Source organism: Macrotis lagotis, chromosome 7 (assembly GCF_037893015.1).
Source record: "Macrotis lagotis isolate mMagLag1 chromosome 7, bilby.v1.9.chrom.fasta, whole genome shotgun sequence".
Taxonomy (NCBI): Eukaryota; Metazoa; Chordata; class Mammalia; order Peramelemorphia; family Peramelidae; genus Macrotis; species Macrotis lagotis.
Window position 1 is genome coordinate 70,606,505 of NC_133664.1, and position 20,842 is coordinate 70,627,346.

The 20,842-nt window shown below is 35.1% G+C and overlaps 1 protein-coding gene across 2 annotated transcripts in view; it reads right to left on the reverse strand.

Annotated features, from left to right (window-relative positions):
* Positions 1–5,271: 5,271 nt before the first annotated feature.
* ARHGAP12 (Rho GTPase activating protein 12) overlaps positions 5,272–20,842 on the reverse strand; it is a 131,407-nt gene continuing 115,836 nt past the window's right edge. For both annotated transcript variants that reach the window (XM_074193106.1, XM_074193105.1), the window contains 7 exons: positions 17,616–17,718; positions 15,550–15,666; positions 10,987–11,085; positions 9,377–9,454; positions 8,524–8,658; positions 8,154–8,256; positions 5,272–7,633 (listed from right to left, as the gene is read on the reverse strand). In XM_074193106.1, coding sequence (XP_074049207.1) covers positions 7,459–7,633; positions 8,154–8,256; positions 8,524–8,658; positions 9,377–9,454; positions 10,987–11,085; positions 15,550–15,666; positions 17,616–17,718 — 810 coding nt within the window. In that variant the 3' untranslated portion in view covers positions 5,272–7,458. The remainder of the gene's footprint in view (positions 7,634–8,153; positions 8,257–8,523; positions 8,659–9,376; positions 9,455–10,986; positions 11,086–15,549; positions 15,667–17,615; positions 17,719–20,842) is intronic.

Here is a 20,842-nt window from a genome sequence, read left to right on the forward strand (position 1 = left end):
AGTATGGTAAATTTTGTATAGCACATGGTCACTCCCGACTAAAAGGATTTTATAAATTTATACTTGCAAAACTAATTTTGCCACAGAATATAATTTGCAAAGCCTGTCATGAACTGCACTTCTGTCTACTGGTCTTGCTCTTGGTTACACACCTTTGTTTCATAACAACCCAGCAATTCTTATATGCATCAGGTGGATTTGTCCCCCACTCATTTCCCATTGTCTCCAGTTATCCCCGTTGTTGTATTTCCCCATCTCCTTTAAGCATTTCTTCTATGTATATTCTGCTTTGCCCTTTCCCTGCTTGGGGTCTCCATCCAGGAGCTATTCAAGAACTGTTACCATTCTCATGTGTGGCCTAGCAGTTGTCCTGCAACAAGCACCATCTCCATACTGGTTGTATGTCCCTCCTGGCCCCATGGTCAATTGTAACTCTCCTATTCCCAGGTAGCTCTTCAATAAGCTCCACCTTCAACATCAGTTGGGAGTTTGAGCTTCAGTCTCCAAGACTACACAGCTGACCCACTGAAGGTGGGCCTCTTCGCTTCCAAATGAATGGACAGATGAGCAGCCTTCAGAATAGAACCATAGTTCTGTGTCACCCTTTTCCAGTATTCCAGCTAGTCAAGGCAGAATTGCTGTAGAAATCTTCTATGCCATCTATGCCACCTATGCCTCCTATAGCAGAAAATTAGTCACAATCCAGTAAACTGCAGATCTGAATATGAAAAAAACCTACTGTGTGACTTTGCTCTCATGTGAGGTGAGTGTGAACCATCACCTTTTATCAACATGATCTTTACCTAGCGCATGCTACTAGGGAGCCTACCCACCATGTCAGCACCTCAAACCTTGCTGTGGCTGATGGGTGAAATCAGTGAAATGAAAAGGTTCTATCAGGGACCTATTAGGGTCAAAGAGCCTCAAACAAAGAGAGATGGAAGGGGCAGCTAGGTGGCGCAGTACATAGAATACCTGTCCTGGAGTCAGGAGTACCTGAGTTCAAATCCAACCTCAGACACTTAATAATTACCTAGCTGTGTGGCCTTGGGCAAGCCACTTAACCCCAGTGTCTTGCAAAAAACCTAAAAGAAAAAAAAATAATCAGAGAGAGATGGAAATTCTTCAAATGCAGACTATAAATTTAGAGTTTAAAGGCTGTCTAGTTCTACCTTGTTACTTTATAAATGAGGAAACTGAGACTCACAGAGATGGAGAGAGACTTGCCTAACATCACATAGGCAGACCTAAAAGGCAAAAGTCAGCAGATCCCAAATTCAGAGTTTTTATTACACCAAGAATTAAGACCAGATTTTATAAAAGAAATGGATTTATGGGGAAAATGATTTAATAAAAAATTATTTTTTAAAACTACCCACAGTATCAGTTCCATTCTTTTTTCAACTGCTAATAGCCATCACAAGTTTCACTGTGACTTTGGTAAGTAATACCAGGAAAATACAACCTCTGACATTGAGGCATTTTTGGTTGTCCCATTCTTACTTTACAAAAAACCTTGCTTATGGGTTCCAGGAAGGTCGGAAACATTTACTACCACAATTCACTGGGGTTATTCATGATAAAAGCAAAACTATGAATGATAGAATTAACTGGTTGTTTAGAGAAGAGGTTGACAATAAAATCCAGGTGACCTTCCTTCCTTACTCTGGATCTCCCAGTATATAAAGGCTTATGTACCTAGCTTCCTAAATATGAGCATGTGGCCAACTTATGAAATATTAAATGCATAAGAATTCAGCATAGCTAAGTTCCCCAAAGAGAATGTCTTCTTTTGAGGTTTCTTCTCAGCCTTAATTCTAAACTGGCTACCACCAAACTATCTGAATGAACTTTAAGGTCTATGACCACCAGAGGGCCTGGAAATGGATCTTAAGTGACTCAAAGCAAGAAACATATACTCTATGAGAGCTTACAATACTAAGCACAGCTATATTAACATGTGATCTTAACTTAACTTTCTTTCAAAATGCACCCAACGATTTACCCTTAAAATTTCAGATTTTTAAAAAAAAGAAACCAATATTAAAAAAAAAAAAAAAGCAGGACTAAAGAAGGTATGTGCTAGCACAGTTCTAATAATTTCTGGAAGTCAAGCATTTCTTTCTCAAAAACCTTTAACTAACATTTCAAGTATGTCCATATTTTATTGCTTGGCCTTCAGCATCAGTCACATGATAGGTGAAGTCTCATACCTAACCTACACGTCAGAGAATTTACCCACAAGATGATTGGCCAAGGAAATCAATCAACCCAAAATAAGCTCCTTTGAGTCCTATTGGGTTAATAGGGAATCGGTCTGCTAATCTGTTAAAAACTTCTCAGCTAAGAATTAGGGTCATTGACCCAGAAAGAACCCAAAAAGAATCTACTTTGACACATTTGTAGTAGTATATAGAGAAGGAAAAATGAAGCATGTTCTAAAGATATCAAAATTAATTCTATGCTTAGATACATGACTACAATAGTTGGGTAAACAAGTTAATTCTTATTACTCCCCTAAAACCAAGGAAGGGAAGGTAAAGGTAGGACTTAAATGATTAATTTTCCTCATTTGCCCCCTGTGCACCAGATGCTGGGGACAGAGCACTTAGGGAGCTTATATTCTACAGGGGGAAAGAATATGTACATAGAAGTATGTGTGTATAGACATATCTGCATATATTCATATATAAAACCAGCATAATTTGTGTGGCATGTGTTAGAATTTGGGAGAGATAAGGAAAGGTCTCACCTAGAAAGTGCTCAAAGAGGCTTGAAAGAAACTAGGGGTTAAGTGATGGTGGGATGAGCAGAACCAGAAAAAACACTGTACACCCTAACAGTAACATGGGGTGATGATCAACCTCGATGGACATGCTCATTTCATCAGTAAAACAATCAGGGACAATTTGGGGCTGTCTGCAATGGAGAATACCATCTGTATTGAGAGAAGGAACTGTGACGTTTGAACAAAGTTCAAGGACTATTCCCTTTAACTTAGGAAAAAAACAAATATCTCATTGTCTGATATTGTTATCTCTTATACTTTATGTTTCTTCCTTAAGGATATGATTTCTCTCTCATCACCCTCAATTTGGATCAATGACAATGTAAAGACTGACAAATTGCTTTCTGTGGGAGGATGGGGGAAGGGAAGATTGGGGGAAAAATTGTAAAACTCAAAATGAATAAAATCTTTAAAAAAAAAAAAAAAGAAAGAAACTAGAGGTTAAGGTGGAAGTCAGAATTGCCAGGTGCACAGGACAAGCCTGGAATAGAAGTGGAGGTGATAGACATAATGTCAAGAGTGAGGAAAAAGTAGGCTACTTTGGGTGAACTGTAGAGCTCATGGAAGAGAATAATACATAAACTTATCACAGGGAGGCTGGAGGTAGATTTTTAAATTCCAGGAATTTCTATTAGATTCTAGAGGTAATAGGAGACCCTCTTGAGGGGCACAGATTGACTTGGATGTTGGATATCACCTTGAACACCGTGTGGATAGATTCAAGAGAGACCAAATAGGAGTCTTCAGAGTCCAGGCAAGAGGTGATGGGAGCCTGACCTTCAAGGGTACCCCTATAAGCAGAGAGAGATTTGAATGTTTTGGCGGCAGATGTGAGAAGATAACTGTTTATGTAGAGAAAGGGAAATGGAGGATGACTCTTCGATTATGAATTTGAAGAACTGAAAAAAATGTCAATGTGCCCTCTCTCAACTGGCAGCTCTAAAAAAGTCATCCTGATACCAGGATTTACATCTTCTCTCTCTCCAAAGATCTTGCTTGTCTCCGATAAAGGATAAGCCCCAAACACTTAACAGTCAAAGAGTTCAGGATAAACAACTCAATCCCTGCTATTCCAAAGCTGTCAGAATTGCCTAAAAGCTTTGGTCATCTCATAAAAAGGTTAAAATATTTCCCACCCATAGCTTCTTTTGAACGATTCACTGTAAGAGGAAGAGAAATAAAGCTTGGGGAAGGAAGAGGTGGTGCAGGAGGGGCCCGACTTACCCTAAATGATTGTTGCAGTGATTTACTGAACAGTGATCTTGTTCTACAAGTATTCTGTTGAAGAGAGCACTAGGAAAGTACTGGGGGGATGTTTTTTTTTTCCTCCTTAGTGAACGAGTTCATTTAAAACTTCATATTCACACGCGCTAATTTGTAATGGCTCAATCTGGCCAAATATAGCTGCAGTCACGGCTGGCCCACAAAACTGCAGTTGTGAAGGCTAATTGAGATTCTTCAGGAGAACTCCTGAGGCTTTGCTAGTCACACAATGCCTCATTAGGCATTCTGCCCCTCCCCCTTCTCCAGGCCTTGTGTCTGACTGGGCTTGGCTCGAGTTTACCGCTAGTTCCAATAGGCTGCTCCTAGGTTTGGGGCTGGTAGTTTCTTTTTGATTCTCAACTAAAGTTTCATGTAAAAGACCTGAATTAATTACATTAGAATAGAATAAATGTAGGGAAAAAAAGAACCCCCCCCCAGACTAATATAAAGGCAAATTTATTATAGAAGTCACTCTATCAAAAACTACTCTTAGTAGTTAAAAAGGTTTTATAAAAAGCAGATTTTATTATAGTAGAATTGGGGACTAGAGTTCAGGAGACTATTGTACTCATAAAATTAATGTTCTTTTTTCCAGTTCTCCATAGAAACTAGTGTTTGAATCTGGACAATTTGAAGCTATAGTTTTGACTGGGACTCAAAAAAACAACCACCACAACACACAATCACCACAAACTAAAGCCTATAGGAATCTGCAGAACCAATCATCCCTGGCAAGAAAATACTTACTTTAAAAGCTGATTATTAATTAAATTTTCAAGATTTCAATGGTACACATTTTTTACGAGTCAGAAAAATACCTCCAAGGCATGTATCTTATATCACTTCTGCTTCGCTCTGCAAATGAAGATTTAAATACAGATTACCCCCAGTTTTGCTCTTTTCCCAAGAATTATTATCTAAAGACTCATTTAATTCTGAGGTATTACGTCACCAAATGATTAATATTCTCAGGTAAAAGTTAAAACCCTTTGATATATGTAATATTTTAGAAGAAAAGACATTTTCTGCCTTGCTGATAACGTACAACCAGACATCTTTCTTTTTCCATGTTTTTTTCATGCCTTTAAAAATGTGAGAACAATTTCAGATTTCTGTTGACATTTTAAGAAAAAAGATTATAAATTAAAATTCTACTGATAATAGATTTTTAGCTTTTATATTATGTTTTCAAAATGAAACCCTCTTGGTCAGAACACATATTACTAGTTTGGTGGTTTATCAATGAAAGTGACACTGGCAATTTTTAATTCACAGAGGATTAAACAGAGAAGACATTCATTGTACATACAATATTACAATAAAACAGATTAGCTGTGGAACAATGAACACCAAGACAAAACATACATATACAAACATGAATCACAGGACAATTGTACTTTTGATCTCTCCATAGTATTTCTATGGTTACAGAGAGGAAAAAAAATGCTTTAAGTCTTACATTGTTTTCCTAGTCTGAAACTGCTATGAAGTCCTACAGCACACTGTGCTATTAAATACAATTTCTGCAAATAGGAAGGCTGTGATTTGTCTTGCTTCCCTCTTCCTTTGAACAATCAGTTATCTGATAGCTAGGAAATAATTTGGTTTATGTAACCAATTCCACAAGTTCTTAATGGTAAACACATTACTTTTACCATTTATCTCAGGTGGAAGATTTTTAGAAAGATTATGCCAAAAATTATTTTCCGCTTACAGAAACCAACCTGTAAATTAATACAACATATCTGTTTTTAAATCAGACCAGTTCAAAATATTAGGACATTATAAATGTTATAAATGGAAAGGGTATGAGATAGGGGAAACAATGATATTTACCACAGGAAATACCAATTTCAACTGATAAAAAACAGAAATTGAGGTAAAAAGCATTATTGCAAATTCAACAAATATAATTCATGCAGATCTGTAATGAAAAAAAATCTCTAAATATCTTATAGTTTTCTTTATTCAGATTAGACATCTCATATAGCAGTTAGTCTAGAAAAATACATTAAAAAAAATCTTCAGCAGACCACACTCCCTGTCACAAAATCTTCCAAAACCTGTTTTATTATACAAGTCAATCTACATTAGTAATGTAAAAAGAAATTCTCCAAGTTAGCAATCTCATTTTCCATTCAACAACCAGACAATTTACACATGGGCTTTCACTACTATACTGCAGAGTTAAAATTCTGTAATACATTTTTCCACTGTATTCTGTACATATTAAATAACCTAAAAGGCTCCTCGAGTAGTGCATTAACCATTTAGCAAGCCTATTCAGTATTTTTCCAGTACCATTTGCATTACAGTGATTTGCCTGCAAATGTAATTTTAATCTAAAAGTGCACACAGTTAGCTTTCCCAGATAATAGCCTTTTTCTTGGAGGAAACCTAATATTCACTGGAAGGATTACCTATAGCTAATATAACCATGATTAGAAATGTATGACTAGAATGTACTTAGAGACTATACAACACAATTATATACATAAACTGAAGGTCATTAGGTCTTTAGCCTATATTTACATTCAAATAAGTTCACTACCACAGGGTCATATCAAAGAACTCAGTATGGCAGTAGATAAAGTCAGCATTTAATTAGGATTATTAGCTGTAATTCAGAATAGCACACAAGGTAGGCCAAGAAATACCTTGAACAACTGACTTCTATTAGAGGAAAACTCCAGTAATGTCACAGAAAATACCGTCTGATAGATATTCTGATGAGTTCAGTGTCTGAAGGACTATGAGCCTGCTGCTCCATCAAGCAGCTAAGACGTCCAAGCTGGACGCTGTGCAGCAGAGTCAAAGATAGCAAGCCTTAATCAAAGGATTACAAGTGGGGGACTGTAAACTACACTGACCACTGTGGGCACTGGCACAAGGCTGACAGCCGACCACTGCCTGTGGAAATCCTGGAAAGGGAATACACAGGTTTCAAAAACGGATTCATTTTCTTTTGCTCAAAATGCCCTGAAAGAATTCTCAAAGAAACCAAGAGTGGGTATTAGTGATGAGTCTAAAAGTAAGGAAAACAAATCCAGACCATCCAGTCTGCGATCAACCTTAAACTTAGTTTTCTCTCCAAGAAATCCAGTGTATATGCCTAGGCTATAATTGCAAAGTTTAATTTTGACAAATGCTGAGAGTCTAAACTCCAAAATATTCAATGAAATAAAATCAAACAATTAAAAATGTCAACTTGGAATAACAGCAAGAAACACGAGGGCCCAGACAGGCCCTGACCCTCCTCCCAGCTGTCCTCCTTCCCTCCACCCTCCCAAAAAAGTGCAAAGTCACTGAGCTCTTGGCTTGGTCCACAAACATAATACATCCCATACAAAGTTCTGCAATTGATGAATTCTGATGCCCATCTCTCCTGGTTCTGTCTCCAATAAGACTCAGCGCCCGAAGACGGAGTTCAGCTCCAGAAGAATTAATTCCACAATCTGATTTTGGTATACAGTATGAACTGCTATGTTACCAGTCTCTTTCTCTGGCTTTAACAGAGTGGGACCAAAAACGATTGCTACACTCTGATAGGTCATTCGGTTTTTTTCTCCATTTTCTACAACTCTGAGGAAGAAAAAACATTTTTTCAGAACTGGCAATATGTTAAAAAGAAAAAAATATAAGATAGGAAAGAAAATATTCTTCCAAATGTACTGTGGTGACAGTAGTTTTCATTTGTAAAACAAACCAGTAATTCTGATTTCCTTCACTGAGGAGAAAGTTACTGACTCAAACACAAATACTGTATTTACTCAAGGTAACCATTCAGTCGAAATTCATATGTGACTATTTTGGGTAAGTATAACTTGAATGTTTAGTTATAAACACTCTCAAAGATATTTTTTTAAAAAGTATAGCATTTTAGTCTTTTTTTTTAATTAGAGAACCCTTTTCTGAATTAGGCCCAACTTCAAGACATATGAAAAAAAAAAAGACTGCCTCATTTTTTTCAGCATGGGAATGTTTCCAGGAACGGTTGAGTGGTATACCATATATTCAGAAAAGACTCCATGACCTTGGTTGAGGGGACAGCAGCAGCACCTCATTTTCTAAGATTTGTCTCCCTTCATGGGAAGGGGCTTACCTTTTGAGGTGTCTGAAAAGAACCTGCATGGTGTCTTGATTTGGCTTTGGCAACTGTTTAATTAAATCTCTGACAGCACCAACTCGCTGTCTGGGCTCTTGTTCTGAAAGAGACAGAAACAGACTTAAGACTGTGTAGCTAATTCTTAAGGAAGAAAAAAAAAGTCAAGGGGAGGAGAAAGGAGTGGACATTCAGTAATATATAGTGTCACCTAGCGGTCATACTTTAAATTGCCCAAATTTAAAAATTCCTTTATAAATCTTAAATTCTTGTTTTAAATAAGGTAAAGATGAACAGATGACAAATTAATTTCTGCATAGAATGTGTAACTACTGTTCTTTATAAGGTTCTGAATGTATTTTGTACTTACTAATTGCATTAACAAAGTCATTAAAATGATTAAATGTAAAGAGAGGCTCTGGTAATTCTCTAAAAAACATTTTGAGTGCTCCAGTGATGACATGAATATCTTCCCATTTACTATCATTCAAATCCAATTTCTCATCTGAAAAAGAGAAAGAATATGAATTAATTTATTGAAAGGAGTTATTAAATTGTTCATATCTTGTAGCTCAGTGATCCCATTATGGGGTTTATAAAGAAATTACTAAGATTAAGAGGTCTATTTTATAAGAGCATATTCACAGAAGCAATGTTTGTAACCTCTAGAAAAGGAAACAAACTGTGTGTCAAATAAACGGGCATTTGCTGAAGAAATTGTAGCTTGCGACTATAACTGACTTTTAAAATATCATTTAGAACAGATGTTTCCAACACATTTGAGTAAACTTGTATGAAGTGACACAGAGCTGAACTAAAGCTAAAACAGACATCATTATGAAAATGGAGACAACTTTAAGAAGCAACAAAACTCAGCTCAAAACCACTGTATATTACTATACAAGCTTCTATAGCAAAGATTCTTTTCTTTTTTTACAACTAGAGAAGTACTCAAATATAAAGTTACAGGAACTATCATTATTATTGATATATATTACATATATATAATTATCAAAATTATACTATTTTATTGAACTGTTTCAGGGGTTGTACATTGTGGATGATGCTACTGGGACTACAAATGCATGATGCATTAAAACAAAATTTAGGAATTAATATTAGTCTTTGCTATAAGAGGCTAAAGAAGTAAAAATTTAAAAAAAGGTAATTTCCAATTACGGGAAATATCACTGTAATACATGATATATAACAATAATACTTACCATGATTAACTGCAAATCTTAGTTTCTGTATCACTGCAAGATTGCCACTCACTCTATATATCCCATCAATATCCAAACCTAAAAGAAAGATGGAGAATGTGTTTGAAACTCCAAAGAGGTTTGATATTAAAAGGGTCGTTTGTCTCTCCAGGTTGTACTGATTTTGAAAATTAATCATTAACATCAGCCTAAATAAAATTTAAGAAACAAATACTTTAACTAAATGGATTTGGGGGGGGGTCAACTTTTAATTAAAAACAAGCTTCAGTTTGTAAGGGAAAAAAATTTACCAACAACTACCAAAATGTTCAATTTCATGAAGAAATAATATAAATTACTGTTAAGAAAGCAATATAATTTTAACATTTATTACTCTTGCTTTACAAACAAATGAGATCATCTGGTTACTTAAGCAATGTATTAAAGGATACCAAGTGTTTGGGGAAGAGACAACATGCCAAACTACATACAAAAAAGATGTCTACAAAATGAATTAGAAATAGCCATTTGAGAATCTGAGAACATAACTGTCACAAATTATAAATTTAAAACAAATGCCCCCTAAACTTTAATTACAATTAGGTTGACACCTAATATACAAATTTATTCTATATAATTTATCAAACTATCATTGAAATATAAATGTGTATACAAAATATACATGTCTCACTTTCTGTCCCCTGAAAATTGTATAATGTTTTGACTTTCACATTTAATTAAATCAGGAAATCAAATAAATATGAAAAGAGTTGAATTTTTTGACAGAAAAGCTTTTATGATTAGACTTAGCCCATTCTTCAAATTTATAGAATTAAACCAAACAAATTAAGGAATTTTAAAGCTAATGATATGTGGTGTGTGTGTGTGTGTGTGTGTGTGTGTGTGTGTGTGTGTGTGTGTGTATGAGAATTTGCTAGGAACATTTTATTCTACTGTTAAGCTTTTATCATTAGGATGTGTGGGAAAATTTTATATTACTATTGTCATAATGAGAAGAATTCAAAGTCTGATGAGATACTGTCAAGAATTAAAGTGGCAAGACTGAATATTTCATCTGTGCATGTTATTTTTGGTGTTCTATTGGTATAATTAATTAAGAGATAGTTTCAATGTACTCCTACTAAGCCTAACCAAGATTCTTACATATAAATTAAGAAATGAAAGCAGTGTAGAGTTTTAAATTTTAAAATAAACTAAACTTTGATAAAAATACTTTCCCCTCAGGAACATGACCTACACTTAATAGTTGATAGTCAAAACATTCCTTCCCACAGTTAACCTCATCTCTACCTTCCCCATGTGAATTAACTGCCAATTCAGACCCACTTCAAAGGGTACTTTATAGTCCATAAATTATTTACTGAGTATTTAATATCTATCTGTACTGTCTTTAGTTTAAAGTAAGTACATTCATAATCAAGCTTCAAACTTTTGAGTGTCAAAATGCTTCCCACCATGGTTCCTAAAACTATTCTCTTTACAAGTGTAATAAAATTTAAAGTGACCCTTTCCCCATCCCCACTCAGCAAATTCTCAAAGATTAATGTTCTGTGCTTGCAAAGCAACAGAGACTTGGTTATCTTATTTTAAGAAATATTTATTTTTCTTACCGTGCTCTTCAACATGTTCAATGCATAACTTGACAAACTTTGGCACTGTGCTGTTCTCTTTCTGACAGAGATTTGTAAGATTGGAACCAAACACTTGATCTGAAACACAAAAGGGCAAGTTCAAAAATAATACTCTTCCAATAATAAATATGGTAATCTGATCCAAAAATCAAGCATATGAAGTTAGTAAAATTATGGAGATAATATGTCTTTCAAAGACTAATTTTTCACTTTACTCTTCCCAATGCAATGTTCTAATCCTAATCAATCATTCTGCAATATGACAAAAATCTCCTTTAAGAGTATAAAAGAGAAAAGGACTTACACATATAGCCACTCTGTGGACAAAGAAATAGAAACTGAGAGGATTTTTATCAACTAGGGAAATGACTGAACAAGCAGTATTATATGGATGCAATGGAATATTACTGTACTATAAGAAATGGTGAGCAGACAGATTTCAGAAAAGCCTGCAAAGACTTATGTGAACTGATGCTGAGAGAAGTGAGTAGAAAGAGAACATAATACACAGTAACAGCAACATTGTGTGATGATCAACTATGATTTTCACTTAGCTCTTCTCAGCAATGAAATGATCCAAGACAATTCCAAAAGCCTTAAGATGGAAAATGCTATTCACATACAGAAAAGTAATCAAATGCAGATCAAAGCATATTATTCTCACTTTGTTTTTTCCCTTTTGTTCTGTTTCTTTCCACATGAATAACCTATATCAGATTGCCATCTTGGGGAGGAGAAAGGAAGAAGAGGGGGAGAAAATTTTGGAACTCAAAATCTTATAAAAATGAAATTTGTTGAAGTTTTATATGTAATAAGAAAAATAAAATACTATTTACATTTAAGAAAAAAATTAAATTGTGGAGAGATGCAAATCTTAAATATCAGCAATTATGAAAAAGCAATCATAGAAAATAAGCTGGGATATGTTTTTGGTTCATTTCTCAGAGTAATTCTGAGTTAATTTGAACAAACGTATGCTTTTCTAGGAAATTCATTTGTTTATTCATAGCTCAAAATGTTCATAAGGCTATTTCTAGCATTTTACTTAGATCAGCCAACTAATTAGTTTAATTCTCTACAAAAGTCTTTTACACAGTTCCTCCTAGTATACTCGTTTATGTTTTAGCTGAAACATAATTGGGATAATGATTTTGTACATCTATTAAGGAAAGGAAGAAAGAAATTACTAAAGAGACAGTCTTTGTTGGAAATTACATAATCAGAGACAGGACTAAAATAAAGGTTTAGGTGTGATAGGATATAAGATAAAAGGTAACAGACATACCAGAGAATTATTATAATAGCAGAAATAAGGTCCAATTAAGAACAACAGAACCAACATCTCTTCCAAAGTATGTCTTGGAGAATAAAGATAGGAGAGTAAAAATTGAGTTATGGTTAGAGGAAGGAGTCAATCTGTGCTCAGGCTGGGAAATTTATTGGGACATTGCAGGGTAGAGTGAGAATTTGAGGGAGTAATGGTACAAGGTTGACCAAGAATACAAACTGCAGTTGTTCTTCAACATTCTCAGAAATTAGGGGTGAAAGATCCCTCTTAGTGTGAAAAACTGAGAATAACTCTAGGCCCTAACCCAAACATTTATTCTTAATAATTCTGATATTTATTTAACACACAAAACAAGTAAATACACTGCACCCATAAAAAGAGGTACAGTTTCAGGGGCAGCTAGGTGGCACAGTAGATAGGGCACCAGTCCTGGAGTCAGGAGGACCTGAGTTCAAACCCAGCCTCAGATACTTAATAATTACTTACCTGTGTGACCTTGGGCAAGTTAGTTAACTCCATTGCTTTAAAATTAAAAAAAAAAAGCTACAGTTTCTACAGGACACAGATTAGTATCCTGCACATTAGACAATCACCAGAGGAGAAAATCCCACGACTGAGTCAGGGTGGTAGAAACACAAAGAGGAGGGGCTCTCAAAGAGAGCATGAAAGGCATACTTCTTTAATAGAGTGAAATTTTTAATAAAATTTAACTTCTTATTCATTTATGGATGTGTACTTATGGTAGTAAATGGCAAAACAGATAAGACAATGTTTATGCATTTTATGACTTACTAAATTTTTTTATTTTTCTTCACACACGTGTTCTGCACTTTTAGGCAGTATGCCACAAATCTTCAAAAATTCTCATTTAGTCACTGATGACCAGCTCACAAATAACGAAAACTGGGAATGTGAGAACCATGAATGTCGAGGGATAACTGTATTCAGAACAGAGGAAATTCAAAGTTCCCTTTCCTTTATCCAAAGCATCTAGAAAGATTATTTAAGCTGCAGTCAAATTTAGTGTAATGCTTTTTCCTAATCTCTTCACCTATCTACTCCAAATTCCTTTTTTATAAGGATAAACTTTTAAAATTCTACAATTTGAATTAAAGGGTTTAAAATGCAAATAGGTTAGAATGGATGCATTTCTGTAAAAGTATAACCAATGATCAATCTGCAAATTTAATGTGTTCCTCTGAGACCAGGCATTGGGGCCTGAAGAAAAAGAGAAGCCTAGGAACAAATTCAAATCTGAGTCTTCATAGCTTTGGCTATGGTCAATGATCACTTTCACTGTGTGAACAAGGGGAAGAAAAAGCATGCATGTGTTTTTATCCTAAGTTGTGAAGAACAGCCAACTCTGCTTGGAATAGTTTGGGCTTCTTCAATAGTTTCTGTTTAACAAGGCTGATGTTTCACAGAGAAGACTTTCCATCAGGGTATTCTTTAAGGTATAATTGCTTTTCAAACTGCAAAAATCTTTCAAGTGAGGGAATGTAGACACCCCCCCCCCCCATGTAGGCGAGCTTTGCAATTAGGTTTCCTCTGGCAGTAGGCACGTGATAGTCACACTATCTGAGAGCCTAAGGTGCAGATTTTTCCATCTGTGGGAGTTAATAACCTTTGCACTATTCACAATCTCATAGTGTTGTAAAGAAAGTACTTTGTGAACCTTTAAGGTGCTTTATTAACTCAGTTATTTTCATTTTAAGTTCTCCTAAAACATATTAACTGCTAATTCAGGTGATTCAAATTGGGATCATTAATGATACTGAGAGAAGGAACCTGAAAAGGACTTAAAGGAACCATTAAGTCCTGAAAAAGGGGAGCCTGGAAGACTTGAGAAAGCTGGTGGTCTTAAAATGAAATGAGAAAGGAATAGCTATGTTGATGATATTTAAGAATACTTGGCTCTCTCAAATGCAGCTTACAAGTCAAGTCCAATAAAGTAACTCTTTATTAGACACCTGTGATCCAGGTGCTGGCACAGTGAAGACCACTGGAATGGCATTCTCTAGACTAAGAAAGGACTGAAAAAAAAAAACAACTCCAACTGCATTGAGAAATGGCTACTTGAACAAATAGAATTAAACTCAAAGTGGAGAGAAAAATGGGAGAAAACTATACAAATTAAAAATATACATTTGGATACAATGGAAGTAGGAAAATTTTCTGATAGCTCTGTTTGATTCTGAGCACAACTGAATGGTCTTTCTTTTGGGCTGCTTGCATTTCTTTTTGACCTGGAAGCTTTGGAATTTTGGCTAGTACATTCCTAACTATTTTCAATTTGGGGTTTCTTTCAAGAGGTGGCTGGTGGATTCTTTTTGTTTTCACTTTGTCCTTACGTGCTAACAGATGGCAGAGTTTATTTCATGTGTTCATTCTTTTTTCTGTTCATTAGTCTCTCCATTCTGTTTCTGAATGGAGACTTTGTCCCAGATGCCCTCTCTTCAATGAGGTGGGGTGAGGTTCTGCCCCTTTTGTCCTTTTCATGCCCCTGCTGCTACCTTGCTGCAATTCTGAAAGGGATGGCTGGGTCCTGGTCCTTCTTTTCTGCTGCTCTGCAGTCACCACTAGTTTCTGCATTAGTCTCCTGGGGATGCCCAGTCAGTCCTGGATTGGACCTTTTCTCGAGCTTCCTTTCCAGTTCCATATGTACAGGAGTTCCTCTCACTGCACCTTTCCCAGAGGTGGGAGCAGGCTCCAGCCACCAGGGAGCATCCCTCACCCCTGTCTCCTGGATCCCCATGTTCACTGAAGGCCTTAAGAGGACTCAGCATGTGTATACTGCACCCTCTTCCATACACCTCCAGGCACTGCTTGGGGGGGCTAGGATCAGTCAGACCCCTCCCTCCCACCCCACCTCATAGCACAGGCCATGGTGGATTAGGACAAAGGCATAAAATGAAACATGCACTCTCATAGGTGGTCAATGCACTAATGTGTTTTGCCTTATTAGACACAAGCAACAGGAGTGGGTTTTTACTTGAAGAAGTAAGAAAGGAGAGAATGATAGATATTTAAAAATTTTCTTTTTGGAATGTACCAAAAGAAATGTGAATGGGATTCAAATATATACCAATTCTGTAACTATTATACAACAAAATAACTGTTGTAACTATCTTATATATTTTAAAAAAATATGCAAAACTGATGTTCACAAAAATTAATTTAAAAAAGACATTTTCATTGATTCATCTCATCTACTCTGAAATTGGCATACTGAGATTATCCCTTCTTCTACATACCTTTAATATAACCTTTTTCACGTACAGCTTGCAAAGTAGGTCGTCTAGTAAGAAACTTCTTCAGATTTTTTTTTGTTTTCTTCTGCTCTGAAGAATCTATGCTTGAACTTTTCAATGCTTAAGGGGAACAGACATTAGTATTTAATAATTATTAATTATATTAATGAATATAATTTTATATATTATATAATAGATAAAACAATCAAATGCTAATAATAAAATAATAATTAATAAAATATTAACATTTTCCTTAACCAATTAGACAATTCACCTAAGAATATGAAGTTGATAAGCTATATTAATTCACTTAATCTAACACAATTTAGCACTACTAGTACTTTTAAGACAATATCCTTTAACCTGATGTTTAAAAGTCAAGTAACTCAAGATGAGTACAAAGTAAATGTATTTGTGAATACTATTCTGTGCATGGTACTCTTTATTTGTTTCTGTGTCAGTCTTTATGGGAAGGGCAAAAAATTATTTTTCTCCTCCCCATCAGACTAGAAGCCTTGTTTTGGAATAGCTAGGTGGCACCAGCCCTGGAGTCAGGAGGACTTGAGTTCAAATCCAGCCTCAGACACTTAATACTTAGCTGTGTGACCTCAGGCAAGCGCCTTGTAAAAGCCCCCCCCCCCCCAAAAAAAAAATAGAAGTCTTGTTTCACTTAGACAATTAGTAGAGTTTTAATTAAACTAAGTATCTTCATGGGGATTTGGAAACTTGGGAAAGTTTAAGAATCACTTCATTCAACACTGAATTATTTTAATCACATAATACATTACTTGCATACCTGGATTTCTATGACTGTTACAAGAAAAAAAAACTTTTAAAGAAAAATTTCTGAAGATGACTGTGTATGCCCATAATTGGGAAAGTTGAGAGCATATCAAAAGTAATCCCTGTAGCTTAGCAACAACTTGCAAATAATAAAAACAAACCATCCTGTGTATATTATTAGATATTCAGAGTGTAAGGAATAAATTTAAGGCAGAATGTGTTTAGCACCTGCACTAGACCATATTTTCTATTAATTAACTTGAAAAAAATTTTTAAAAGCCTCAGATTTAAGGAGGTAAGTCAAAAATCAAACTACACAAAGTCAGAAATCACTATTTTATGGTCATATTTTCTGTGATCTCAGGGATCTAAAAATACAGTGGAAGAAGGTTCTAACAGATGCTATGCTGAAACTAACTAATTATAGTGAAGATACCTCCCATATTTTGTTTTAGGTCCCCTAAGACTAGTAAGTATGAGTGTTAACTAAAATGATACTGAATCCTAGATATTACCCTCAAACATTTTTAAAGTATCAAAGATTGACCACACTAAAAGATATCAAATATACAAAAGCATCTCCATACTTCCTTCCAGAGCATCAAATCACAATTGTAAAATGATGTTCAAGATCTCCATTCTATGGATTATTTCACGGATGAGACTACTTTCTAGTTGGGTTCTAGGATTACATTAGTAAATCTTGGATCACTGCAGTCTGACCCAAAGTTATAATATTATGGCAAAGTCATGGCATAAAAAAAAATTTTTTTTTGCTTAATTTTTAGACAACCAATCAACAACATAATAAAAGGGCTGAGATAATTCAAATGAAGCAATTGTTATAAAAATGATAAATTAAGAAAAAAGGTTAATGTATCAAGAAAATTTGCTTTAAAGATTTTTCTATAATTGGAGAAGAAAATGTGCAGTATTTTTTTATTAAGTTTGAAAAGAAAAAAATTAGTCATATCAATTGTGTTCAACTCAGTCAATGATCCCATTTGGGGTTTTTCTTGGCAAAGCCTAGCTCATCTATGGATGAAATGAGGAACTAAGGCAAATAGGGTGAAGTTACCTATCCAGGGTCACACAGCTAACAAGTATCTAAGGCTAGATTTGAACTTAGGAAGATAAGCCTTCCTGATTCCAAGTCTGGTTCTCTATATACCATAGTTGCGTCATAGAACAATATACATTTGATTTAAAAACTAGGTTTATTTTAATAGTTAGGGATACAAACATGTGATGGGTTTGAAAGCATGAATGAAGATAAATGAACTTACACCGTAGTTTTTTTGAGTCCTTTTGATCCTTTTCTTTGTCATGTTTTTCCACTCCTGGGGAATCTGGTGGCTCTTCTTCAACTCCTTCATCATTGTCAATGATCTATTGATTAGAAATTTCCCATATACATGCTGATGAAATTTAGAACTAAATTATTTTGCAACTCTAAAAGATGAACAATTGGTTTTCCTGAAACTGTTAGTAAAAAACAATGACTGGTTCTATGCATGGATCTTTACAAATTGTTTTTCCAATTCTAGATAACATCTTGTGCTATTCTTTTGTATATATATAGATAGATGTATATCTACTCAAGTTCTAGTGGCAGAATTGTCCTGATTTATTTCTACAGGGTTATATATTATACTGAGAATTAGTGTCCAACCAGGATACAAATGCAGAGGATGTCTGTTAGCTAGAAGGGACCTACAAATTATCTAGTTGATTCCTCTCATTTTCCACAAGGGAAAATAAAAGTTCACAGAGTAAAAAAATACAATTTTATTTGTCCAAGGTCAAAGAACAAATTAGTAGCAGAAGCAAACAAGAACTCTCCTCCCTCTGCTCTTGGAACCAGTGATACCCTTCGGGAGCTCCTTAGTGTCACAGGATCATAATGGACTTTGGAGGCAGGAAGACTTGAGTTCCAATCCTGCCTCAGATACTGACTAGTGATGTGAACCTGGGCAAATCTTGTTAATGACCCTCAGATTCAGATCTTATTTTCAGGACAATAGGAAAAATGATCTTCCATATATTTCCTAAAGAACAGTCTAGAGCACTGAGTGGCAATGGTTTGTATGGGATGACAGGGGTATGTCAAAGGTAGAACATGATGATCAATGTTCCTAGTTAAAGGCTGGTTCTTTTCTCTAGTGGGTGTGCTAGTTCTGAAGAGATTTATTTACACCTTAACATGATTAGATATTAAAGTAAACTTGGGGCATTAATCCCCTTGGGGAAGGATCAGAAAAAGGCAGAAGGGCAATGAAAGGCTTTGGCATTTCTGATACACCTGTGATCTCCTAGACTGGGGATTCCTCCAAAAGCTCAGATACAAACATATCCAGAGTTTCTCATCTTGAGTGGACAGGGTCTTCCTCTGCACCCCAATAACTCAAAATGGTTATGAATGGAGCATAGGGAATGTCCATCTTCTTTCATTCCCTTTCACTATATGACAAATCCATACCCTGCCACACACTATTCTGGGATCATAATTGTAATTATTTATTGGTAATAAGCTACATATTACATACAACTAGCATGCATCTTATCTACTTCAAAATTCTCTCAAAGGTAGATTGTTTCCATTGTATTATTTCCAACTTTGACATTACTTCTTGAACTACTGATTTTTAGTTCAATATTCTCAGAATTCCATTTTTGCTTTTTTAATTTTTTTTCCAAGTAACAAGTTTTTTGTAATTTAATCTATCTTGCCCACTACTCATCCTGCATCTCCCAATTGAGCAAAAGAAGAAAATATATTATTGGGAGAATATATATTCAAATATAAAAACAACTCCCACATTACTCATGTCAAAAAGTCTCTCTCTCGGGGTGGCTAGGTGGCGCAGTGGATAAAGCACTAGCCCTGGAGTCAGGAGTACTTGGGTTCAAATCCGGTCTCAAACACTTAATAATTACCTAGCTGTATGGCCTTGGGCAAGCCACTTAACCCCATTTGCCTTGCAAAACAACCTAAAAAAAAGTCTCTCTCTTTCTGAATATTAAGATTCACACATCTTTGACAGGAGGTAAGTGGCAGGTCTTCATTCCTTTGGGGACATATTGATCAGAATGTCTGCTGACATCACCGGACATCAATTCATTTGGGTCTTCCCAGTTCCCCTTAAAAATTCCCCATTTCATCATCTCTTATGAGGAGGATGAACAAACTAAACTTTCATTCCCTTACAAATAAGACCTGCACAAATCTGATCCTGGCAAAGATTAGTGATGTGACCAGCCCAGAGTCACACAGCTTGGATGAATGCTGGGCTTCCAGACTCTTGGCCCCCAAGCTCTTTCCTGTGTCCTCTGTTAATGCACAATTACATTCACACACCACAATTTGTTTAGCTATCCCTAACAGAAGTACTACTTTCAATTTCTGGCTATTGAGAAAAGAATTGCTATAAATATTTTTGTGCATAGAAGTCCTTTTCTATTTAAAAAAAAAACTTTCTTTGGAGTATAGACCACCTAGTACTATGGCTGGGTCAGGAAGGAGATATGGTTTAATAACTTTCTAGGCATAGTTCTAAAATGCTTTCCAAAGAGCTATTACCAATCCAGAGATCCATCAACAGTGCCCAAGTGAACATATTTTCCTATATTTGTAATTTTCCTTTTGTGTTATCTTTGTATCAGTCTGATATGTGTAAGACAGCTTCAAAACTGTTTTCAAACATATTTCTTTAATGATTAGTGGTTGTGAGCATTTTATATGATTGTTGATAGCTGGTTTCCTCAGTTATTTACATCCATATTTCTGTGAAGAACATTTTATAGCTAGTTTTATACATTTACTGAATGCAACTGGGAAGATACACTACCAAATATTTTATAGTTTCTATAAGAAGAATTTTTCTTTCTGGGCTCTTCATATGAAATTTCATTGCTCAAAACTAGGAATGCAGATAATTTATATAGACTTATCTCGTGTTATTAACAAGGTTTATTGTATTGACAGTACTTCTTATGTAGAACCAACCAATTTGGTCATTTGTAAATAAAATCTTGCTAATATAGTGGTTTACTTGTTAACATTTTATTTAAGATTTTTGCAACCATATTTATTGGATACTGTTCTTTTGTTTTCTTTCTCTGCCTTTTTTCTCACTTTGATTTAGGTATCAAGATGATAATTTTGATCACAGAAAGAGATTGAAAGAGTGTCATCTTTTTAAAAAAAATAATGCAAACAATTTATCTATTAGACTTAGTAATTCTGTGAATGCTTGAAAAAATTCATTTGTGAATCCATCTTATTTTCTTTGGGAGTTCATTCATAGCTTGTTTAGCTTCCCCCCCCTTCTAATATTGGGCAAAATAATTTGATAATTTCTTTCATTTACTCTTCAATTTTTGTACATTCTTTTTCATTTTTGATAAGAAGTTTGGTATTCTCTCTTCTTTAAAGACAGTTAAGTGTTTAACTATTTTATTACTGTAATTTAGTTTAAAAAACCCAACTCCTATTAATTCAAAAGTCTTAGTG